At 41.6% G+C, this 26,844-nt stretch overlaps 1 protein-coding gene across 3 annotated transcripts in view; it reads right to left on the bottom strand.

Moving 5' to 3' along the window:
* PIP4K2A (phosphatidylinositol-5-phosphate 4-kinase type 2 alpha) overlaps positions 1 to 24,515 on the bottom strand; it is a 108,425-nt gene extending 83,910 nt beyond the window's left edge. For 2 of the 3 annotated variants that reach the window (XM_064704126.1, XM_064704127.1), the window contains exon 1: positions 24,167 to 24,515. In XM_064704126.1, coding sequence (XP_064560196.1) covers positions 24,167 to 24,307 — 141 coding nt within the window. In that variant the 5' untranslated portion in view covers positions 24,308 to 24,515. The remainder of the gene's footprint in view (positions 1 to 24,166) is intronic. The other variant, XM_064704128.1, reaches the window with a different exon arrangement.
* Positions 24,516 to 26,844: the final 2,329 nt, after the last annotated feature.

Genomic DNA, 26,844 nt, shown 5'->3' with positions numbered 1-26,844 from the left:
ATTTATCAAAATATTTCTGAGAATATTTGCAGACAACATCAAGCTTAAACCTTGTAATTGCACAGGTCTTTGTACTTGTGTCAGGGACACAAAAGACAGGAACATAACTTGCTTCAGTATCAGGAACTTACTTTTGAAGTTTTTGCTAAAAATTTGTTGGTGTGATTAAATTTAGGACTAATTTGACCTCTCTCATTCACTGCAACAGATGTTTTCAACACACAACAGTTTGAAACAGGTGTGGCTCTCCACATCCCCTCTGGCCCCTGCACACAATTATCAGTAACTAATAGCTGAACACATACATGGAATCCTGAAGAATGCAAGAACAGCCTTCTTTTTCCTTAAACTAAAACACATTTACACTTTTAAGCTCCACATTTTTCCTTTGTACATAAATACTTGCTCCTTATTGAGGCCAGTTCTGCTGGGGAATCAGTCTTGCAGTATCTTCTCCCATGTGCTTTAACCACCACCCAGTGAGTGCATTCTACTCAATCCAGCACTGTTAAATAAAATTCAGCTCCTGCTCCTTCTTCCTTCTAGAGAAGTCAACAGATGAGACTGTACACACAAATTACTCCCTTTTCTTGATTATGATAAATAAACCTGCACTACATTGCTCTTCCTTCAAAGCAGCAGAATTTAGTCAAACACAGGAGTTCAATACACTTTTCAGGGATGATAGTAACGACTGGAGCAACTTTGTCAGATAGGAGTTCCTAATCAGAAAAACAGAACTGGTATCACTTCTACCAGATATTGGTAACCTTATGGATTTTTAAGAGTTTAGCACCTTCTAAAGGTATGGCTAGAATTTGAGACCAGACATCTGTTTTTAAAGATGACTCTACTTTCTTGTTCTTTCTTTCTGCATGGATGCAAGAAATAGAGGCAAACAGAAAACAAAACAACCTTTTATGTGTGAAAATGATTATAAAGACTTAATATTACTGGATCTAACAAGATGCCATCAGCATATGAGTAAATTACAGGAGTTAGAACTGCAGTCCAAGTTCTTTTATATACTTTGAGGCCTTACAGCAATTTACATCAAAGAGCAGAAACATTACCAGCTAACAGCATAACACATCAGACCTGTGTGAGGCTAAGGTGCTGCACAACCAGAACGGCCTTGGAATATTCATTAAGGTCCAAGACAAAAGGATGAGACTCTGATGACACTAAAACACATTAAATATCCTCAAATGACTCCAAAACACACTCTAAATACCCTTTAAATCAAACTACAGATTACAAGTCAACAGTGCAGATAGTATTTTTTCAGGACCATGAAATTTCTTTAGGAACAATTTTGCATGTTTCAGTAACACATTGTGACGCTGCTTCATCAAGGAGCAGAACCAATGCTGTCCACATCCATGAAGCCTGATGCTGAGGAGCTTGCAGATTCAACTGTTTAACTTGCAAATAAAACAAGCAAAAAACACAAATCAGGGAGAAGCTATCACATGGAGAAAAACTTAGGTACATTTTCAGCCTCTATCAGGCACAACAATTAGATTGACAGGCTACTGAGAATACATGCAAGCTTATTTAGAACCAAGCTGCATATAGTCATGTCAACAAGATTTAAGACGTTTTATATCAAATTATGTCTAACTATCAGCTGTATTAATTTTTTTACAAATCATCTTTTCCTGTAAGCTCAGTCTAAGCAATTTAAATTATAATCTTACAGAACACACGAGATCTGCTTTATAAGTGGGCAAGTGAATCTGATCACAAACTATCCAGAAACTGCAAGTCCACCAGAAATGCAAGTCCACACAAGGCATTTAAATTTCATGTTGTCATATGAAAGCCTTTTTTATTACAATATTCATCTGAATAATAAAAAACCCCTTTCACATTAACAAGAGGACTCTGAACAGAAAGCCTTTAACTACACATCATGTAGAGAAGTAGGTAAGTGGTCATTAATTGATTTCCTTTAATGCTTTGATGTTTTGTCATAAAGTCATGTTAGTAGCTGCTTAGATCCTGTTAAAGCCAAAGTAAAAGCATCAAAGCAGTTTTACTATTCTTGTTATACACTGTAAAGAGATTGCATAGTTTTCACCTTTGACCACTCATTGTAGTTCCTCTCTTTCACTTCATCATTACATTTTTTTCATTAAGACTCAAACAGAACAAGCGGCAACCTCAGACTTTGATAAAAGGTCACCTCTCAAAATTTTGTATTTTATTAATCTCCTAAAAGTTGTATGAAAAATTAAAATTACAGCTCATTCTTATATCTCAACAAAAAGTAAATAATGATATCACTCCATGCAAGACCAGATTTTAGTTATGCTTACAAAAAATGGTACCTGGTGAAACTAACACAGCACAAATACACACATGCCAAAGGAAGCCAGTGGTCATGGAAGCAGGCACTGCTGCTCCTAGGTGATGCAGCAGTGAGGTGAAGTTTTGAAACTCATCAACTGTAAAAATCCTGTGTTTAAAAAGCTATTTAACCAAGCTGCCAGCTACACAATTTAAATAAAGAAAGCAATCTTTAATTTTAGCTGACATGGTGTGTTGAGGACAAGGGCAAGATTTACTTCTTATAATCAACTCTTCAGCAGAGCTTTCCCTCCATCTGTCCCTTTAGAAGGGTCATCTGTTCAATCATTCAGATGTGCAACTGAAAGCATCAAGAGTAGATGGTGAAGCAAAGACTAAACACAGGTCTTGATTATCAGCTACCTTGCTCCCAGTGATGAGCTTTTTGTATAGTGTAACAAAAGTCGTCAAACTCCCACAGCTTAAACTGAGGTAGAGAACATTAGGCTTGATCAGAAGAGCATTCCCATGTAAACTTGTAAAAGCGACTACAAATCACAACTACAAACAGTAGCATTTTTCTTTGGATCTTAATAACAAATATGAAACACATAACCAAAGTTCAACTCATCAGCTAAGAAAGACTTACAGTAAGCAAAAGAAACATTAAAAACAAAGGTAGCCTTATTTCATATTGGTTTCAAATTCACTACAGTAAAATCATTAGAATCCAGTTAAGTTGCTACTGGGCTATGTTTAAGAATGAACACAGTAAATACACATTATTTTTGAACTGGAGGAGCAGCAATAGCTTGTCATTGACAAAGTAGAAGTCTGTGACCTTGATAGTTTAAAATTCAGTCCTTCTCTTCCAATGTAGACAGCAAGTCTATTGTACATCACAACAATTTCTGTTAAAAACCAACAGTCTTTATTTCATCTTTGATCTTCTAAAGTCTCAAATTTGCTGTATGAAGAACCACTTGGTGGTTTTGAACCTGACTTCTACATCTTTAATGGAAAAAGGTAGAAATCACTTCCTGCCCAGTCCCCCACTTTAACTCATAACTTTTGATACTTCAGATCTCCTTCCTGACAACTCTTGCTGCTTAGTCAAGTATTTACACCAAAGCTGTTCTGTATTTTTCATCATCTTTCATGCCCTAAACTGAGTTTTAAGATCTAGTATACCTTTTAGCAGGAGGAGACCATACAAAGTATTGCAAATGCTGATTTACAAACTGCATTTATACAGCAACACAGAAACCTTTTCTACTTTACTCAATATTCCTCTTCTGGTAACTGACAATTGCTTGCTTGACACCTACTAAATAGTAACAGCACTAAGACCTTGCTCCTGCAGTTATGGCCAGTTTAGCATGCACCACTGGATGCTAAACTGGGGCTCTTCTCTCAATGCAGCTATTTGCTCTCCTGATGAACAGCAGCACTGGAAATTCAGTCATATTACTTTCTCTGTGGTTCTTTTCAGCTGTACCTCACCCTTACTATTCCCATTAATTTGATATCAGCAGCAAGCTTTCTTCCCCACTGGTCACCAGGGCTTTTAAGTAATTTAGCAAAGTCTTATATTCCTACAGCAATTTGCTGATACAGCCAAGCATTTATTTCCACATTATTTTCTTTACAAATTAAGGAATTATTTATCAGCACAAAGACCATCCCTTATTATGCTATGGCTTATTAACTCCCTTTAAAGCTAGTGAGGGACCCTCTCAAAATTCACTTAGAAACTAGAGACACCTAAATCACTTTTATCCACATGCTTAATGACCCTCCATCAGCCTCCATAAAGTTAGAAGACAGGTTTCCTTACAAAAAGCACATTGATTGTAAGAGAGAAGGCAGAGACTACAAGGACAGAAGTAGTGGATAGCTGCATAAATAACACCATTAACTGAACTGTGTCAGACACTTGCACCAGAGTCTTACAAGTGCTACAGTCTCTCTTACCTAAATTTTGGCACCCCACCTGCCATTCTCTATAGCACTGGCTACACAGCAGATTTATACAAGAATTTACACATCAGCAGCATCCTGCTATTTCATCTCTGAGTATTTAGAACCAGAGTGAATACCACCCTGTCCTCATGCTGCACTGCTGATAATGCTATCAGCTACATCAACTAACTCTTCTGCCTCCATCATGTCAGACCCACCAGCTGAGGAATCCCTCACAAAGTTCCAAAATTGAAACCTTCCATTTCCTCCCCATTGAACTAAGACACAAGTAATTTATTTCCCTGCAAAAGCTGTATCTACTATATTTGCTTTATTTACATCCTCATCCTGAATTCCTACAGGCAGTGGAACCCTTCTAATCTGTAAGAAGAAAGCATTATCGGTTTTGATGCCTTTTGTTAACCACAAACTTCTCAGTACATTTCTAGATTAGATTACTAGACTCATGATTCTCACACATTTGAACATTCCTCCTGCTCTTATGTTTGTTTTGAAGGCAGTTGTCTCCATGCTACCCAAGTTTCTTCTGCTCTCTTGTAATTCTGCTAGATGGCACACACTGGACTCTGTTTCACAGTCCATCTCCATATGTACCTACACCTCCTTCACTGTGCTCTAGGTAACCTTGATAGATTTAGACTTAAGAGATGTCTGGTTACCTTCTTTTTAAGAAGGCTTTTTTTCCCTATTTTTTATACCATCTCTTTGAATGAGATGGACTTTTGTACACCATCAAATACATGTATCAAAGACTCTAGAATGACTTAAATCTTCCTTTAAAAATGCAAATTAGTCTGTTCTCACCTACCATTTGTTTGAAACATGCTGTATGGTGATAAGTACGTACTAAGAACAGCTGGGCCACATCACATGTGGTGTGCAGTTACAAAAGCAGACACTTCCATTGACTCAGGTAAGCTCCTTAAAAAACCAAAACCCAACCGGGGCAGGAAGGACAATACAAAAAAAAAAAAATCCCCAAACTCACAGGAGCATGGATTTGATAAAGTCAGATTTATGGCTCTCCTAAATCACTGCCAGATTGTTTTTTGTTTTGTTTAAAACACAGAGTGGTAACTGAACTTTATTTGCTCACCAATTTATACTCTTATTCCAAGATATTAGCGCTGGAATAAATCCAGTTTCCACATAAGTAATTCATATGCACTTATAACATTACATTCAAGTTATAAAACAAAATTAACAACAACAGTTAAAAGTCTGTAAGATCTACAAAGACTGAACAGTATTATTCTGGCTTAATTTTGTTCATTTTCCACCCACAGACTGCAGACTGTGCATCACTTCTTATAGAAAAGAGATATGAATAGCTATAAGTTACACCACAACATTAAATTTGCATTAGCTATAGAATCAGTTCTCATCAGTTTCCAGAATAATGGTGTTCAGAACGAGACTGATGCATTTCAAAACAGTTTACCTTATAGCTCAAGACTGCAAAGGCAGGACCTTGATCTACCCACAAGACAAGGTGGAGGTTCAGAAATATTATTTCTCAGTGTTTAAAACAACATTTTAGTGCTTGGCATATTTAACATCCAATTGACAGTCACATTTCACTTACCAATATTCAGCATTCCTTCAGAGTAGAGCACTTGCTTTAGAACACACTGAAATAGGTGTATCTAATGCTCACCACATCATAGCAACTCACAAGTCACTTAGCTATATTTTTTCAGTGAGGGACAGAAGAGCTCCCTAGTTTCACCTCCCTTAGATTTACCCTTAGTTGCAATTTTTTCTAGCTCCTCTACACAATAAGCATTCCCATTTTTGTAAGAATCAAGATACTACCCTGCACATAATGCCTCCCCTTACTACAGAGTCTTGGTTCACCTCTTCAGCATGAAAAAAATGTATAGTGAAGACAAAGGAGTCTTGCTTAAAGATTTAACACAGTTAAGTACTGCTGGAGTCTCATTAAATTTTGGGAAGTACAGCAGGAGCTTTGAAGCCTTGCTACACAGACTTTCATCTGTTCACTTCCAACAATTTACAAGCTAACCAGCAAAAGTAACAAAAGTAAGACTGGAGAAAGAAATACACCAATAAATCAGATTTTTTTCATAACCAGAAAGTAATTGTTTAAAATTCATAGACCTCTATATCACATGTAATGGCACCCTAAAACATTGCAAATATTACAGAATTTAACAAAACCAAAGGCATGAAAAGGCATTTCAAATATACTTTGAAATGTATATATACTATCTAACATCACTGCAGTTACATCACAATAGTATGATCTATTATTAATTGGGAAGAAAAATCATTTAATTAAGAACCTAAAAAGTTTCTCAAGTAATTCACATGGGTGGCTTCTCTTACAGATACAGCCTTCCTTGAAGGTTTCTCATCAACAATCCTTTAAAATAATTTTATTGAAGCATAGCTATTCATTTTTGTAGACTAATGCAGTTCTTGCATTAAGATATTTTCCATGAAAAGTATTACTTCACGTTTTACTGCTGACTTCAATTAGATTGATGCCTTGACCTGAAAAATTCATAAGGTAAAAAAAAATAAAAATCTAACACACTTATGTAGAGAGCTGAACTAATCCAATATATGGCCACCTACTCTGTAGGATCATACCAGCACTCACAAATGCTACAGTAATCTACTTTCCCCTTGTCTCAAACTATTGGTGGTATTGATGTAAAAAGCATTTGTAGCCTTTTAACAGGAGTGCTCCTGCAGAAATGAACTTGCCTTGGCATGAGCCTGGCAATTCCTATGAATTTACTCTTTGGGGTTTAAGATACTTCCCATTTCTTCCAAATTAAAAGAATAACCTCATCCTAAAGCCAGCTTACTTTAATATATTCTTCCTTTCACTGATGTATCTGGAAGTACAAGGGATTGCCCTACGAGTCCATTTCCTTGCAACATTTTCAGCTACAGTAAAATGGAAAAGCAGCCAATCCAGCAGGCTCATGTCCAAACTACCACCCTGAAGTCTTGTCAAAGACCCCATTGACCATGCCACAATTCTACTATATTAGATTTTATTTTTTGTAATCAGTTAATTATGTCAACTATAGAATGGATTTCACATAACTAATGCAGCAGTGTTCCTTGGGAGGCTGCAAGGTTGCCAGCACAAATATTTCAAGGCTTTTACAATAGCTAGTTTTTATGGTAGGGCTTCTCTCGTGCTGCTGGAGTTTCAGTCTTCATTGTGCTTAACATAAAGAAGAGATCTATGCCGTGAGGATACTGTAAAGCTGCTTTTGAGTATTAAAACAGATTTTAAAATTAAATATTAATTGTTAGAAAAGCTACATTAACACATACAGAGACAAGCAGACCAAGACTCAGTGGCCACAGTAAATTTAATCAGAACCCACACTCCATTAACAGCTGGAAGAGTTCCAGAGGCCGCTTGTGCTCTTGGCCATCTGCCAAGACCACTGATTGTGTTTTAAGTCCCCTGAAATTACAAGGATTTACTCGAATATGCCATTCTCCACTCTTGGTGCAGTATTTACAATTTTCTTTTGCGGCACATATAAAAAGTAGCTGTCTACCTCCCCACCAGTACACTTGCATGCTACAGATGTACACAGTCAGACATTCTTAATGCCACCTAAATTGCAACTCTGGTACATTTTGCAAATGAACTGTAGAAAAGGCACTAGAGACACCTAACATCAACAAACCATAAGGAGCATTTAAGATTTGAATTCAAGTATGAAATTTAATCTATTGAGACAAAAAAAATGAAAGCTTTCAAGCATTTACCAGAGCTGTCTACAAGTATGTTAGAGACAGGCTTCAAAATGCTTGTCTCCAAAGCTTCATTCACATCTACTGCTCATTAGTCATGGCATGCACTAATACATAGCTCTTACAATAGTGTTCTGCAGAGAATCCTGAAAGGAGGAGGAAGTGTTAAAACTAATCACAATACCTGAAAGTCTTTAATATCAAAATGAGAAGTCAGTTTGGCCACAATCCAAGAAATCTGGTGAGTATATCTCCCAAGAACATCTGCCATGCAGTCACAAATCTCTTTAGTGACCTTCATATAATACAGTATTTTACTTAGGTAAGATACCAGAACATCCAGGTTATGAAAAGAAATAAAAAACAAGGCAGGCAGTGATGACTAAAAGCTCTTGCAGAAATAGTGATAGAAAGGGAAGCAGAAAACACCCACAAAGCACAATGGTGTTTGTTTGCTTGCAGGTCCAGAATACTCTGGAAGATTTTGGTGCACATGTCACATGTTGGGTCAACTCAACTCTGAATTCCTCAAACCCACACCAGGGTCTGCCATCATCAGAGGAAGAGCTAGAATATTTGCACAAAGGGTGTGCATTACAGCTCACACAGACTAGAAGCTGCTCTTGAACGCACATCAGTGCAAGCACCTGAGTACTGCCAGGTATTGGGTTTGATGTATGGAACCTAACAGCATAAGAAAGGGAAAACAGTCATTGTCAGAATGACTCTTCCAAGCCCACTGTACAATACAATGCAGCCTCAGAGTGCTAACTGTGCTCACTACCTTCTCCAGTGCAGCTCCACAGCAGTGACCCAGCTTGTCAGCCAGATCCAGCCTCCCACCCCCTGGCATTCAACATGCCTTTTGTTGAGCTCAGCTGGTGACCTACCCAGACAGTAGCCAGCAGCAAGACCAGCTCAGGCTGTGGTTTTTCCAGGCTTCTGCTTCCCAGCTAAGCGGAATTACATGATATGCCACTTGGCAAGTGGGAATAGTCTTGCCTCCTTTTCCCCTTTCTACCAATAACCCCTAAAACCAGAAGGCAAGTTGATTCAGCCTATGAACCCAGCAAAAACGAGAACAAGATAAAAGCCCAAAACACAGACTTTTTGCCAGATTAGTCTCTGGTGTTTTAGCAAGCTGAATTGATTTACTGGATCATCAGGCAAATACTAGAGCCAGCATAAACTAAGCAGTAGGAACTCAGCCTCCTTTTATTGAAGCCACAGCCACAGCTGAGAAGGGCTTGATCAGAGTTATTTATCCCTGTACCTTAAGCCACAGGTAGCACTGCTGCTCTGCTGCAATTCACACTGCTGGGACACAGCCTAATAGAAAGACCATAGGAGAAAATACAAATAGGTCACTCCGGAGAGAAAGCACTTGAATCTGAAGCACGTCTCTTATTGAAGCAGCAGAGAGAGGAGATGTCAGTCTCTAAACAAAAGGAAATTAAAATGGTATGTTGGACCAACAGAAGATGCTGAAGGTCTTTTTTAGTAAGCCAGTTAACTGTTAGATGCATCATGTAAAACATATGGCAGTGCACAGTGGCTGCACAAACATATGTAATTTCAATTAGAGTTCTCTCCCTTTTTCACCCATGTAGATATTATACCTGCTTGCAAGGCACCCACAGAGTAGCACTGCTGTGAGAGTCTGCAAGTGCTCCCAGTATGGGAAGTTAAAAGTGGGATGCAAGACACCAAGCCAGTTTGCTCCTATCACAAGGGGACAGACTCATTGCTCCTGCATCCCACCGGGCAGCTCTGCCTGTCCCTTTCCCATGACTGCAGTACTTGTCAGATCCCACCAGAAGCTAAGTGCTCAATTTCCTAAAAATATTTCCTCCTCTCTATAAAACAGTTTGGCCAAAGCTACAAGGTTGGGGGTGGGAAGGGGGGGGGGGGGGAAGAATAGGACCAAAACCCAACAACTGTTGCTGAAAGAAAGTAAAAGCAAAGCAACACCCAAAAATGAACCACAAGCTATCACTTCTAAGCCTCCTACCAGGAGCATACAGTCAGGGTCCCTAAGGACACAGAGATGCAAGCAAGCTAATACAGCTTTACCTATACCTATCTGGTACATTGTTATTCAGAGTAAGCATACATTGTTTCTCAGGGGAAAGATTTACCAGAGACACAACCCTAAACTGGAAGGGACACAGCAATAGAGGTCTAAGTGATGTAAATTAAAAAATAGACAGGAAGAGACTCTAGGCATGGAAAAAAGGATATAATTTCTGTGAAGACTTCCAATAGTCTCATATAATGCCAGGAAGGAGTCTCATCAGAGGACTAACTGAAAGAAGAATGACTTTTCCACTTCTTGGCAAAGAGGCAGGAGAATGGTTTGTTCAGGTTTCCTTATCATTTACTCCAAAACCCACAACATTAAAGACAGAATACTGCCTTTATGATGGACTAAGTCCAACACATTCATTTTTAGGTTCAACTGTAGACTAAAACTGGTGTCAGTGCCTCCCACTGGGACAAGCAGAAGCATTTCCAAGATACCACAAGCTACCATGGATATGGACTATCTGTATTCCAAAGGGATTTTTACAAAATCACATACCAGAGACTTTCATTACACTTTCACTTCCTTTGCATTTTAGTTGCCTAGCATTTCTTGTATATACATCCAAAAACATCTCCCCTAAAAGACTAATATTGAAACTGGCAATATCAAAGTTGTCAGATTTTAGTGCTTCTTTTTTTGACACAGAAAGCAAAAATTGATTAAGTGTTAAGAGACTTGGTATCTGTTGTTAGAAGACAACAAGCTCAAGAATAAAGAGGCTTATTAGAATAAGGCTGCTGGTAAAGCCTATAGAAGCAGTAACTTCGAGCAGCAGCTGACAGATTTCACTTTTTCATCTATTGCTCCTCCTCTTGAGGATCACCATTAAACTTTCCAAGTTTCAAAATCACTACACTCCACGCAGAGAGAGAAACCAACAGAGTCCCAAAAAGGAACTATGTGAACTATGCCAGTTCACAGCTGGCACAGATCAAGGCTCAGCCTTATCTCTGCAGCAAGGCATCACACAGCTCAGCTCCCAGTGTGCCCACTGTTCCCAGCAGCGCTTGCATCCCATTCCTGTCCCTTCTGCTCTCCCCTGCCTGCCTTCACACAGAGTTAGCTTCCAGCAGGCAGGCAGCTGACCCAGCTGACCAGACACACACACTGCTGGCAGCTGAGCTCACCCCTGGAAAGGACAGGTTTTAGGGAGGCCCACACTCACAATGAAGCCATGCTTTTATAGAACAACTTGGCCAGAAATCAGAGAAAGACAACTGAAAGCCATGTAAATCCCCAAACAAAATTCCCCTCTAGTCTGCGAAACACCCTTCCTCTTCCACTTGTGGAGAGCGAAGGTACAATACCAGCTTTAATACCTTCACTCCTAAAGATTTCCAAAGCTCTAAACTGCAGTATTCCTGGTGTCAGGTTAAGTTATTTCATACTTCCTGACCTTAAGTACACCTTGGAAGGGGGTGGGGGGGGGGAAGCCAATAAATAATTGAAATAGTTCATTAGTAAATCACCATGGAAAATTAACAAGATTAAATGTCTTCAGTTTCATACTGCTGAAGCTAAGTGACAAGGAAAGTGTCACTTAGGCAGAAGATGTTTACACTAACACAGGATATATTTCATATTTACAACAGAAAGTCATGCAACAATTTTGCAGTCATGGCCTGGATAACTGAAGATGACTAACAATATTGTGGAGTTTTCATTAGTGGTTAGCTTAAAAAATTGTGAACAATTACTTCAAAACCAAGTTACTTCATTCTAATTTTTGGTGGTGATTACCATTCCAAAACTTAAGACATCCACAGCATGGGCACCTCTCTCTGATCAGTCACCCTGGATGCTTTAAGAGCAGATTTCAGTGTCCATGACCTGTGCCAGCTTGGCTGGCCCAAAGGCAGAGCTGCAGGCTGGATTTGTTTGACTGCACTTCTGTCACTGTTCCATTTACCATGGCCCTCCAAGGTGGCTGCAAAGCTGTCTCCTCGCTGGGGGAGCTGTGAAACAGGTACCTTGTGCAACAGTGAACGCTGCCAACTCCACCAGAAGCCCCAGTCAGATTCTCCTGAGCACTTTCCTCTGTGCATTACTTATGCAAATACATGTAAATGCACAGGATCTCAAAGCTTTAGGAAACATTTCAGAAAGCAATAAGTTAATTAGGCAGGAAAGCAGCTTATCTGTCCTGGAAGATACAGTAAAATTCAACAATACCAGTCCTTTGGACAGCCCATTAAAAAAAAAATTAAAACTTGCAAGCTCCCTCAGTTATTCAGCAGCAGTGCTGTGACTCACTGCACACTGTTTATGTTATGTTCAAAGAATCCAAAAGCTGAGCATTTTCACTCCTGGTTTGTCTGGTCCCTTTTATCCACCCTACCTCAAGCTCTGAGATATTAGATATATCTGAAAACTTAAGTAAAACTGCATGTTTTCTAAAGAATGGTCATGAAGCCTAGCACAAATTGTAGAGACTGCTATATGGCATAACTACATCAACAACTATGCTGTAACAAAGTTTAGCATTCCTGGACAAAACAAACTTCAACAACTGAGAGAACATTTCCACAAACTAAGTACCCTACATGGTTACAGCCCACAGAATTGTATTTCAATAGTTGACATATTGGAGGAGTATTTCTCGCTTGAGGAGAGAGACAAATACTACTACCCAAACAACTACTATTAGTCCACATTGCATGGTGTGGAAAAGCAGGATGCACCAAACCATGGAGCAAGGCTCCACATACAGTACCCAGAAAGATTCTGTCTCCATCAGCAGAGCTGCCTAGCATGGGAGGTAACACAGCAACTTCTGTGAAAAACTTATATTCAAGTAAGGGGGGAAACATAGCAAGCACAAATCTGACAAACCAATTCTGAGCTCAGACTTGCTAGCTAGTAAAGCAAAGGTAAGCAAGTAGCAGAGAAAATGTAGCTCAAGGATCATGCTATACTACCTTGGCTCTCAGTTGCTTCTTCCACCTACTTGAAGCCATAGTGTTAGATTTCATCATCCAAATGATCCATGCCAGCCCACACCACTATTTGAGCCTGTTTGCAATAGCAGGTGACAAAAATCAAGGAAACCTTTGCAGTAAAACTTTGTCTTTAGAAGTAGCTATACAACTTGATCCTGAAAACTCCACACAACCAAATCTATGTTCTTCCTTTAATGAAGGCCTAGGTTTTTATTATTTAAATACAGAGAAATCAGTGTGTCCCAAATTATCTCATTTCAAAGCCTTTCACCAGCAAGTCAAATGTTCATAGAACATTTCACACTCAGCTGCTTTTTTATTCCTTTTTTTTTGAGGAATAGGCTAGATGTATTTCAAGACTATCAGTAAGACACAGAGGATCCAAGTTCCTTTCCATTTTGCTTATCAAAAGGCCACTATTGGTCAAAACAAGTCTGACTGAAAAACAAGCAATCCTGAAATCTCAGTTATGTGTTTATATGTGACACAGATCTCCTGGATGACGTCTTCAATTCAAAAGGGGCATGGCAACACAAATAAAAGCAAGCCAGTTACTTCAGTTGTTACTTTCCACCACCTGAGGACATTGATGTCTATGCCCTTGTGTCCAGTTCCACCTGACATCTTGGCCAGCTCAACTACATAAAGTTACACCCATTAAAATATGATGGTTTAAATCAATGTCACCTTGTAAATAAAAAAACCACACAGGATCTCTTAAGCTGTGGAAGCAGTTTTAAAGTGAATTTTAGCTTTGCTACTGAGATAATCATATGCACATAGTAACAGCATGAATTACTGTCTGCCAGCTAGACATATTTCTATATCCCTCATCTGTTTTTCATTTCTGAACTTTTCAGCATTGTGCTGCCACAAGAACAGTATTCTATCTAGTGACAAAAATCAGTGTTTTCATGACACTACAAAGTCTTAAGGCACGTGGATGAAACAGGCATTTTTACATGTCAAATACTATAAGGGTGGCTTAACAACTTACTGTAAAACAGTAAGAAACATGGTTTTCCAGGAAAGAGTCCCTACATCTTGAAGGGCATTTATAATGGGGTGAAGACCACCTCAGGCACACTGCTCCAGAGCAGTGAGCAAGAAGCAGCCCATTGTAAAAGAGTCATCACCCATCAGAACCCAATAAATCTTCATCTTTCAGGTGACCAGCACATCATGCAGGAGCAATCACTACTTTCAGGCTCTTCCAGTAACTTCTTAGGTGCTTAACCTTTTATTGTGAAGCAAGTCACATTCAGCCAGGAACCTCAGCAAGTCACTCACTGGAAAATGAAAAACTTGACTTAAATATTGAAGTCTGGGAGATTTCCTCGAGACAGGAATATTAAAAATGTCCTATGGAATGGCATCTTCCAAGGAGAAACTTGCAATATACTTCTCTGATAGAGTCATTGACTACAAAAATAATGTCTGAAGAGGAAAGTGCAAAAAAAAAAAAATAAAAGCACCAATAGCTACACTGGGTTACTGTTGTAAAATGGGAAAAAAAACCTCAACAGATGGGAGATACTGTGGAGAAGAGAAATCCACCACACTCACACCAAGAAAAAGGCATACTGAATTAGCAACAGTCAAAATACTCAATATTTCAATGCTGTTTTGCTTTGATGTTCTGCAACAGAACAAGCAAAAGAGTGACAGGGGGTGCAGGATTCTGTGAGCTCACCGACATCTGAACCCTATTAACATCCCTGAGCCAACATAGCCTGAAGGACATTGCTCACTCAAATGAAATAACCAGCCACAACCGCCTGCAGCTATAGGTAGAAAGAGAAAGCAGCATTGTTGAATCAGCTGAAGCCCAAAATAACAGCTGGAAAAGCTGCTATATCAGGAACAGAATGGGCAAGAGGTTCCAAAATCAGTGGTTGCAGAGCTTTTTGCCTGCAAGCAGGTACATAGGTTTGTTAACAAGCCACTATGGTTTTTTTTTCTGTAAATGACTTTTACCACTTGTCTCCTTTAAGCCTGAGGAATATCCAGAAAGCTTTTCTTGTTTGGTCCTGTCCACTGTGTCATCACAGGAGAAGGCTGGTTAACATACCACACACTGCAAAGCAAATCATGAGTCAGACTGAAAGCACAATGATCTGACAATTCTGCTTAAGACCTAAAAGAATTATTAAACGAGAAAATTTCTTTTCAATTCTCCTCTGTACTAAGGGCAGAGGAACACACACTGAGAGCAGCAGGGACACCCTAATTAGCATCAACCCCAAGGCACTGCACAGGAAGCTGTGTCAAGCATCTGACACCACATTTCAGTTTGAGTGAGTCATTTCTAAGCCCTCTACCTGCAAGTCTGCAGTGACTGAGGAGGTTTGGAATGGACTTTGCAGTAAAGTCAGCTTGTCTGAGACTGCTGTCTTTCCCGAGAGAAAACCAGCTCTTTTGAACAGCCAGCTGAGACAGCATGTGTTGGTAAGTCCTTCCTCTTCCAGAAATAAAAATAGATATCCCATTCCTCAACTCAACCGTTTTCTCAATTTTTGGTGTTTTGCAACTTGATCTCCCAAAACTAGCTTAATGCTCAGCTCAAAACACAAAAAGTCAGAAAGACCAAAGCAGGAGCTCAGAGACTAGCAACCTTGCTTTTGTTATGTCAATCTTCCAACTTTTGCTCAGCTCCAGGAAACCATAATACATGAGATTTGCACATTGTAAAGGGCCCCAACAACCACAAACTTTAACAACTATTTCTCTCTTAACTCCTCTAGAAAGTTTTGTTATAATCACTCAGAACACAACCCACAAGGGTCACACCACACCACAACACCAATAAACACTAACTACAGAAAACTTACATTTCTGAGAGAGAAAAGCATACTGAACAAATAAAAAGCACAGCCAGCAACACTGACATCATAACCTGGCGTACCAAAAATGCTTTTGTTACCCACATGATCTAGCAAGGTCTACAAAACACTGAACAACATACTTATTGAGGCTTGGCACCAGAAGCTAATCAGACATTTCTCAATTTCAGTTCAGTACAGTTAAACTATTAATAAGCCACTTTCTTTTAACTGGTCTTTGGCTAACCAAGCTGGGTATTTTCCTCCCTCCCCCCCCCAGAAAAAAGTCAGTGACTGCTACAGCCACAAACTTGATAGGCTGCAGGAGACTATTTAAAGGTAGGATTCTCAAGAATTATTATTGTTTAGAAGTTCTTCCAAATGTTGGCAGTCACCTCTAAACGCAACCTCAAAAACTCCAGCCCCTAGGAAACCATTACAACTTTTCTGAAGACATTCAGTCTCTGGATAGGCAAGTTATGAAGTTAGAGGTTTTACCATGTTCTAAAAACAAAGACTGCAGAGATAACCAGAAACCAATGGGTGCTATATAGACAGTTTTGTCTTTTTCAAAACACACTATTTCAAGAGACTAAAATAGTTGAGAAAGGTCTCCTCATTACAAGTGCAGAATCCAGTGAGAGTTCTCTACTCAAGTGGGTTTTTTTACTGTGGACAACAGTTTAACTTGAATTATTACACATGAAACTGAGCTATAGACAGGAGACAAGTGGTCAGCCAAACTGCCCACTCTAAAGCTGTACAAGTCCCTCCAACTGTCCTTAAGCTGCTATAAAAACTCACCTCTAAGTATACATACATCAGACTCTTTCCTTTATGCTCCCTGCAGTGTTTGCAATTCCTTTTTTAAGCTGGGACTGGCACTTAAAATATGGCCTTTTGTGGTACACAACTCCTACCCCATTCACTTTTCTACATTTCTTTTTCTGTTAGTGTATCTCCCAAATGAACCTGCCATAGGATCAGACCAGGACCAGAGAGAATGGAACCAGTACAGCAGCCCCAGCTTTAGCAGGTTTCAATATTATGGAGGTTGTAGTTTGTCTAACCTTACACTAGCTTAAACTGGCACTTCCTTACAAGGAAGTTACTTTGCTCCATCACTTCTGTTTCTGCATCAACTCCACATTCTTTGTCCTGGCACTGCTGTTTGCATAGCTGGACCATGAACTTCAATGAATTATGGTCCATCTAAAACCCCCTCAAAATGTATTATTTTTCTGGATTATCACTTTGGAGCTGAGTAATAACTAATAAGGAAAGCAGATACGGCTGAACTTGTTAACCAGGAAGACAGTAATGGCAGAGATTGATAAAATGCAAACACAGGTATGGCCAAGTTGTGAGACAGCATATGAGTAAGATATCAAGAGGAAGATGAGGAAAAGTGAGACTAAACAAGGTAGCTCAAGGAGCTGAAAGGTGGTTCTTTAAGTCTCAATCTCACCAAGGAGCTCCACAGGCTTTCTAATAATGGCACATAAGGGAATGGAATTTTTTTTCTGTTTTGTCTTACAATCTTAAAGTATCATGCTTATACTCACAGTTGCGTTAAGAATGTTAGGATTGCCTTGGGAACTTAAACGCACACGAAAGAGCTGGATTAGACTGATTACCTTGCTTCAGTACACAAGGTAGCTGTTCACCAAACCAGATTAAAATCAAGTACTCTAAAAGGTGTAGGCCATTAAGTACTTTTACTGCAAACTATTCAACCCCATCCTTTGAAGATAAAGCCAGCGTTTTCTTTTTGGTTTGAGATCCATCACTGTAGCATGCAGTTACTTCAAACAATTTCCACAACACCCTTATTAAGCAATCTCTCAACACAGAACTAATTAACTTATTATAGAGGCTCAACAGGAAGATCATAAGACAGATGACCGCATAGCAAACCACATGCAAGAAGTCACTATCTTAACAATTCAAAGCTAACCCATTTCACCATGCACCAGGATGCAGACTATGAACACTAACAAGGTTTGTCAGTCATTACCAGCCACCTCTTAGACTGTTTCAACTATTTTGCTAAGTGCAAACACATGAGTTACCAATAGCAAAAATGAGGAAGGGAAATCAGAACTTGTGTTAGATATTGCATAGTTGGTACCAAGTAAAAGAAACGGAAACACACGGAAATATGCCTTGGAAGTAAAAATAAAATAATGAATTCATACTGGAGTATGGAGATGAACATGTACTCACTCCCATTTCAAACCTTTAAAACCTCATAGTTAACAACCAAGATGACTAACCTCTCAACAAGTCAAGATATCCATAAGCCAAAATGACTACAACTCCCAAGTGCTTAGTTTTGGCAAGATTACATCAAAGACCTGTAAATAATGGGTAGTTTCACCTTATTCTAAAGTTGTCATGAGGTTGCACAATGTACAGCCAGTGTACAGATTCCTGAAGCACAAGATGTTTTCAAGGAAGAACAGAAAACAGGACTGTAGAACAGGAACTGAATAATGGGGTGAGTCAGTTATTGTAAACAAAGTTTGCCACCCTGAAACTACAGGAGGAAAACAAACATCTACCAGGCCCTGGCAATGGGCATAATGCAAGTGTCTGCTTTAATGAGCAAGGAATTAAAAAATAATACCCTAGAGACTCTTAAGGCATCTGGTGCAGGCTACTCAAATAAGACAACTAAGTTGAGCCAAACCAATTCACGCTGCCTATTTGCTTTATTGAACATTGTCCAGCCCTTTCTGCTGGGGTTAATGAAATTCAGTTTCAAAAACCCACAGGGGGGAAAAAAATGACCCTAGGCCTTTACAGCACCTTATCTTGTAGATTGGAAGAAACTACAGAAAGTAGTTTGAAACTGCTATCAGAGCTCTTTCGTAGCTCTCCCACTCTCATCCTTAACAGAAGCTATTGTATGTGTCCCTTTCAATAGTTTACAGAAGGACACGAAATATCACTCCCATTTGTATTCCACGGAGGCATGTTTACTATCCTTAACCTAACCATAATATTTACAATTTATTTTATTAGTCCATCCACTCAGTTGCAAAAGCAGTATCAAATTAATTTCTTCAGTACACAGAGCTTGACACCCAAAAAAGAACCAAGTTTTCAATAAACAGCTCTTCCTGCTCTGCTTCCTTCTATATGCAAACATCTGGGCTGAGTGCCCAACTGACTAGTTTAAAATAGTTTTAATTGCTTTGTTATCTGCTCTGATGTAATCAATGCTTTTTAATACATTGTTTCTTCCGGCTTCTTAGAAAGAGCCTTCTCCCATAGTCTAACAACACCTTCGTTAAACAATTCAAAATATGCTTTTTTTCCAAACTCACTGTTGAAAATCTTGATTAATACCTTTAGGTTTACTTGGCCTTAGTTTTGAAAAGCCACTTATATTAAACACAAATAGTAAGAACACACCTGACAAGTGATGAGTAGCCCTCCCCGCCCTAAGAGAGTTTCCAACCAACCTGCTGTACTGACAGCCAGTGCCATGAGTCAATATCATGGTTCCATATCCTCAGGGTGCCACCAGTCACACCATCATTTATGACTACATTAAAAATATGGACACAGAAGTTATCAGTTCCTGTAACTTCTGAAGGCACACCACCAGGAGTAAGTGCTGTGGGCTTGTTTAGGTCAACCAATCTCATCCTTTCTTTAATGAAAACTAATCATAAACATGGAGGTTGTATTCCACAGGGCATCACCTAGTTTTCAATTATTTAGGTTTCATCTTCCTACAGAACAACTCAATAACAGCTTTTCAGTGTCATTTTCCTATGTGTACCATGTGTCAGGACAGAAAGTTCCTAGGAGAGATGCAAGGTAAGTCAGGACTAAGAAAAGTGATTTATGCCACAACCAAGAGGTTCCACTTAACCTAACAAGCTCTCCAGTGGCATGTTAAAATATAAGGACAAGTATTAATTAATAAGTGAGCTACTTGTGTATTTGTCTGGATGGAAGTTTGTAACAGGAAAGATCAGTATACTAGCTGAGAAACCTCCCCCCAAACTGAAAACTGACTAGAACAGACATTCTATAGCTTTTTGCAGATACAGAAACATTCTTAAAGGGGTCAAACATATCTTACTGCATGAGAGGGGAAGATGCATTTACTTGTCATGCTTTTTTCCCCCCTCCCAGTTTCTAACTCTAAGGTGAAGGAACCCAAGAGGTACACTGACAGACTGGAGTCCCACAGCTCTCCCTTCATTATTCTATTCCCGTGTTGTTGCACTTCTGTAAAAATATCAAGCAAGAATACAAGGAACAGTGCAACAGTAGCATGAAGCTCACAGAGCCTCATGTGAGCAGTTGAAGAAGGTCATGGAGTTCACTGTGTGTTGAATTCTTCAGCCACAGAAAGTACACGCCTTCTGATGTACTCCACAAAGTGCTGGGGGGGAAGTAATTTTATCCATGTATTCTTGTTTCTCCACACTTGCTTATTAGGCAGCAAGTGCCATTGGGAAGTCAGGCACTGTTAAATTTTTGGATCAGCTTGTAATCATCCCAGAAACAGATGGTGATTACAGATTCCAGGGGCTGGGGGGTGTGTGGGGGGGGGCAGTTTGGTTTTGGTTGTCTTTTTTTTTTTTTTAACTTGTACAGTACGCTCAATAAATTCATTAGGCATCCACGCTCTTCTCCTAAATACATTTAATTTAATGGTTGACACAGTAGACAAGCTCTCCAGCAGTCTGTTCTTCACCTCAAAATGAGTTAGAAAACACCCACTTGTATTAGTTTTCTGCCATCTTTCAGGGTGACGGTTTGAAGGACCTAAGCCTACAAATTCCCAGCTTTCCTAAAAAGCTCCTAACAGAAGCGGGCAACCAATTCTAGTGAGAGCAGACCACCATTGTGCCTGGGATGATTATCAGAGGCTGCAGAAAACACAGAATGTGTGGCTTTCATTTTTAGGCACAGAAAACAAGTTACATGCCACCTTCCTTCCCTCTCCTCCTTCCTACCACTATTGGAAATCCAGCAGCAGTGACAATATAGAGGCAAGAATGTTTTTTACCACATCAGTTGTAAATTAAATACAATTATGGTGCTAGCTAAAAATACAGCTGTAAGTCATACTAACCACTGAGTTTAAATATTTATTTCAGTAGCACAGCCAGATTATCTTTGACACAGGGTAAAAGACCAAGATAAAATCAACTGTTAATGATGCAGATGCCTGCAAGATCCAAGCACTGACAATTAGTCTTTGCTGCTACAAGTCATCAGTATTATAATCAGATCTACAAAATGGGACACAGTAGCTTTCCCTTTCACTTAGCAGCAAGCTTCATTCTACAGCATATGTCAGAACACTGAGAAATGAATTTACAGCTCTGAATGTGAACACATTTTTTTCTTGCTTCATAAGACATTGGGTAATGTTCGTGTGTTCTTTTCTCACATGCCCTTTGAAGTTTACTGAATTTGACTGTACTACCAGGCAGGATTTTACATTAGGTATCTCTCTACTTCTACCTAAAGAGCAGCAGCAAGTTGCTTACTGTTTCTTGAATGTGTGGGTAACTGATAAGACCCTTGGGTAACAGACATGCCTCTGCAAATTTTTTTCCCCCCATTAAGAATTCACACCTCTGCTGTCAGCCCTCAGCTTTGTGACATCAATGTTTAGGTTTTCCCTTTAGAGTCATGTTTCCTTCTAGGACAGGAGAGTTAAGACAATAGTTTGTTGGGGTTTTTTTCTTAACTTCTTCACATTCAATTTCAAACTCTGAAAATCCTCCAAAACTCAACAATCAAGTGTAGTCCTAAGATTAAAAAGCTAATAAACCTGCAGAAAAATATTTTTCCTTTTTTATCTTCACCAAGCGTTTCCTTCCAAAACAGGCGGCAATGTCAGAAACATAGTAACTGCATCTCAGCTTCACTGTTTCAATATATATACTCATTCCCCAAGACAGTTAATAAGACTGAGACTTCTACTGTCTCAATAATTGCCAGGCACTACAGGCAGTCTTAAATATAATTTTTCAGATGATTACTGTGTTCTAAGTTTAATTACTCCCATAATGAACTATGATGGATGCTCTGTTCTTAGTCTAGGCTTTGCTTATGGATTTCTGTTTATTCTGCTAAGAAACCTAAGGATTCCTAATTCCTCTTCTTAATTAATCCACACACATTGTTTGCATTTCTCCCATGAGAAACTCTTATCTGTGATAACAGAGTTAAACCATGTTGCACACTTATTTTCATTTGCTGGACATTGCCACATGAAGCATTACAAAATGACAGGAAAAGCATCTAACAGAGGAGCCTGCAACACTTCAATGCTGCATTCTTGGCCAAGAAGAGATGTTTAATTTGGACGCATCAAATTAACTTTTTTTCCATGCTCTCTCATTCAGCAGGATTTCACTTCCACAGGGCCTCCAAGCATTACTCATGACTACATTTTGCAGTGGGATAAGGAAATGGAATGCCATCTGCAGAACACAACAGATATTCACACCTACAACCATCACCTTCATGTGAATGTGAAGCCTCTTTTCTCTGAGCCTGTAGTGTTGCTGGTGCTGTTTTTTTGAGCCTCTTCAAAGAGAGGATTTCAGTTCACAATTTTACATCTTCTGTGCATGAACCAACACACTTTGTTACATTTTCTACCGGGGACAGCTATGCACACTACAGCACAAGACTGCAGCATGGTGAGGATCGCATATGGTGCTGCATTTGTCACTGTATACTTGGTTATGTCTTGTAGTGAAGAGGTCCTTCCTCTTAAAGTAGTGGTATTTCCACTGTGAACTCACATAGCAACGAGCTGCTGCAACAGGAAGATCTCTGCTTCCATCAGTGATCCTCTCCCTCTCTGCTCAGGGAGACAGTGAACAGCTAGCACATGCTGCCATTCCGTACAAGTCTCTCACCCTGTAATTACCAGCCTGCTTTCTTTCATTAAAGAGGCCTGTTAGGGAATTTTCTATAAGGAGCAAAAGAAATGTGTGTATTTAAGCCCAAATCAGGCAAACAGAGTATCACACACTTCCACAATGAAAGATATTTCTGCTTCATAGATAAATAACTACTGTCTTATCAGTTTGTGACATAGGATGTCACTGCTCAGAACTGACCTACAGAAAACTTGAAATCCTTTGTCACCATTTCCTACCGACTCACAGTGCTACCTTAAGCAGACTATTCAACTTCACTGAAGCTTCTCCTCTGTCTGGTACATACAGCCAAAGCATTTCCCCATGATCCTCACTTCAGGCACTGTTTAACACAGCTCTGACAGAGCTCAGCCTTGATGCACAGACTCCAGGCTTTGGGCAAAAACTATTGGAACATCCACAGAGGTAAAAAACTCCCGGGATATGGATGGGTGGGAAACAAAAGGAATAGTGAGTAATACTACAGGCTGCTCTGTCGGTTTCATGCGGCCGTTTCAAAATTTGTAGTCTGATCTCAAATTGCACACTGACATTCTTACAGGCTCGTTACTCAGCAGCAGACGTAACCCGTGCAAACCCGACACAGGCGTACAGGCTCCGCTCCGCCAGCAGTAGGGAATACGCTCTCTGCTCAACTGCCCTGATACCCGATTTTTGGGCTCTACACTTTTAACTTGCCACGGTGGCTATTTAAAGATGCAAAGCTGCGACCTGAACCTCGTAATGCCCAAACCATGTGACATCTTTACCGGGCTCCTAATTTTAACGCAGACCAGCGCCCGGCCGGGGGTTCTCCCGGAGCCCGGCCGCCCGTCCCCGCAGGGTGATGGAGCACTTCGCAAATGGTGCAGTTCTGCCGCCTTGCCACACCAAGCCCTTCCTCTTCCCCTCCCCCGCGCACACCGGCAGCGGACACTTGCCGAAGCGAACTGCACGGACACGGGACGAACTTGGCCGGTTCCCACCGAGAACCGGGATTTTTCCCAACTGCAGCACATCCATGCGACGCCCGCGCGCGGCCGGCGGCAGGAGCGGAGCTGCTCGGACTGCGCTCGCAGCACCGTCCCCTCCCGGGCACCTCCCGCACGCCGCCGCCGAGCGGAACCGCGGGGCCAAAGGGCGGGCACGGGCTACCGCGGGCACCCCGCGCATCACCCGCGCCCGGCAGGGCACCGCAGCCGCTCCGCGCCGCACAGCCCGCGCTCGGTACCGCGCTCCCGGCCCCGCCGGGCGAGGGGCGGCAGCCGGCGGGGGCTCCCGGCGGGACGCGCTCGCCCCGGTCCCGCCCGCGCCCCCGCAGCCCCCGGGTGCGATGCCCCGGCGAGGCGGGCGAGCTCGTGCGGGTCGAACGGCGGCGCTTACCGAGTGGTTGACCCCCCACATGAGGACGCTGAGCAGCGGGTCGCTAGCCCGGAACAACTTCACTTTTTGCGCCACGAAGTGCTTTTTCTTGGTCTTGGTTTTACTCGCCATGACGGGCACGATGCTGCTGGGGGCCGCCATGGCGCTGCCGGCGGCAGAGGTGGAAGGGGCTGGTATGGGGCAGAGCGGTGGGCGGGCAGGAGAGAAGGGCAGGGGCGATCAGCGCCGCAGCCCCGCGGGCGAGAGGGCGGCGGGCGGGCAGCCGCGGGACGCCGGGCGCATCCCGGCCTGGCGGCTGAAATGGCCCCGCTCGGCGCGGCGGCCCCGCCCCGCCCCCCCCGCGGGGAGCGGCCGCCGCCCGCCCGCCACGCACCGCGCGCCCGCCCCGCCCCCGCGGAACCGCGGAGCGCCGGCTCTGCCGCCCCACTGCGCATGTGCCCCGCGCGCGGCGCCTGCGCGGCCGCGGGCAGCGAGGAGTGGGGCCGTCTGCGCCTCCTGCCCCTCAGGGAGACGCGGGAAAAGGTGGTGCTGGTCCGCTGCCCTCCGGCCCTCACGCCCATCGCCAGTCCTCTGAGAAACCGAACCTCCCTTCGCCCTGCTCTTTAGCTAGCCAGTCGCTCACACCGTAACTTCGTACAGTTTGTGTGATAGTTACTCGGGTTCCAGTTCCCTCTGTGTGAAGGGATCTGTAGGAACGAGAGGGATCTCTGCGGCACGGCTTTGCCTGCTGCTCCCGCCCCAGCTCGGCTCCCTGAGCAGAGCGGCTCCTCACAGCCGCCGTGCAGCAAATACAGAAAGCTCGGTCCCCTGCGAGAGTATTGCACCCCCGTAACCTCACTGCGCTGTTACTCCCCCAGCAGAATGTTTCTTGATTGCCTCCATGGCCACCGAGGATGTGGTCAGTGACAGGAGACATCCTGCAAAGGCACATCTGCCCAGCTCAGAAGTACCAAACACCACACACGCTCTGCTCCGCTGTATGATGGGGAACATCACAATGACATCTGCCGTCACTGTTCGGGGTCAGTACCTACGGGTCACACAGAGCATACATCTCCTGTGCCTTTACAAGAAGTCATACATCCGCTTCTGAATAATACAAAACTGACCTGCCTGCTGTAGATCTTGCTGTTCATTGCTTCAGCAAGGCGACCAGATCCTTAGGGAGAAGCAAGAGCAGGGCAGCTCCATGAGGTGGGCAAACCACAAGTGAGGGTCATCCCACTGCACCCAGTGCCTCAGTGACAAGGCACGGGCCCACACTCAGTGGGCAGGGTGCTGGCAAGAGCACACATCACATCGGCAGTCCCAGAGAAACTGAGGAGATGAATCAGGTCCATCCAGGAGGGCACAATGTAGGCACAGGGTCCATCCAGAGCCAGAAACAGAAGTGCAGGCAAGCAAGAGAGAGGTCCAAGGTATAACCAGAACACAGAGCTGGAGCCAGGTATACCTACAACATAGCTCAGGCAAAGACCTAAACTGTGCCCTGCCTGAGCTTAAGTGGAGGTCCTGGGCAGAATGTGTTCCCAGGGGTGATTGTTCAGGGCAACTAAGGTCAATACATGAGTCTGGGACCCCAACACAGGCTTACATGAATTTAAAAATGTGTTGCACATCTCCATTTCTCTTTTGCCATTGTGATCTCAACAGCAAAGTTATCTGTCTTGCTGGAATCCAACGCAGTAATTTAATCTCCTCCTGCATAGAAACAATTACTGGGATTTATTTTATGGTCCCTTGCCCTTATCTTATGGAGAGTAGGATAAAACAGAGATGTATTTAATTTTATGTCCTTTTTTTCTTCCCCCCAGCAGAATTACTTAGGAGTTACAAAGATCTAAACTGTAATTTCTGTTCTTGAAAATAGATTCAACAACAAAAAAATCCCCTATATTCTGCTGCAGTCAATGGAAGCAGCTGAGTAGTCAGCACCTTTGAATAAAAGCAGGTCACTTATATGCCTAAATATAGATTTGAAGTCAGACTTTTGGAAGAGTTCAGTACCCATTTTATCCCTTACATTACACTTAGAACATGACATCTGAGCATTGTGCAATGCTGCACACATCAACATGACTGAATCTGCCACATATGTGTCTTTCTTTATCTTTCCAGAGTAAATCCACATAGTGAAGCATTTTGGTTTATAAATAACAAAAGTAGAAAACATTTTAGTAGGTTTTTTATAGAGAAGGCTGAAGAAGGAAGTTGCTCTTTTTTCCAGAAGGCTTTCTTGTCATCTTGGCATAGATTCTAAAGAGCTCTTCCCTGCAAATATGAGCTCTCACTAAAGAAAGTTATTTTATCAGAAGAACAAAAGATCTTGACCATAACAATTACACAAAATTAAAAAAAAATTCAAGGGCCTGGGCTATCTACACGACAAAGTCTGAGGCAAATATTTGTCCTTTTCAATTTCAAGTACCACAAACAAATATGGTTGCCTGTACCTGCCTTTCCTGTAGGAACCACTGTGGGCACAGGTTTTCCACTGAATCCATGATAGAGGGGCCACTTGAAGAGACAAAACTTGATTACATTTGCAGCCTACACTCCTTGTGGGATGTCTTTCCCTCAATTGTAATCCTATCCCTTAAAGCAGAACAGAGGCTGAGGCCCTCCAGCCAGTGCCCACAGTAAAGATTTTCCCAGTCCACTTCTTGCAGCCTAGACTT

This window comes from Zonotrichia leucophrys, chromosome 2 (genome assembly GCF_028769735.1).
Source record: "Zonotrichia leucophrys gambelii isolate GWCS_2022_RI chromosome 2, RI_Zleu_2.0, whole genome shotgun sequence".
Lineage (NCBI taxonomy): Eukaryota > Metazoa > Chordata > Aves > Passeriformes > Passerellidae > Zonotrichia > Zonotrichia leucophrys.
The sequence above is the reverse complement of the archived record's forward strand: the minus strand, read 5'-3'. Positions and strand labels throughout refer to the sequence as shown.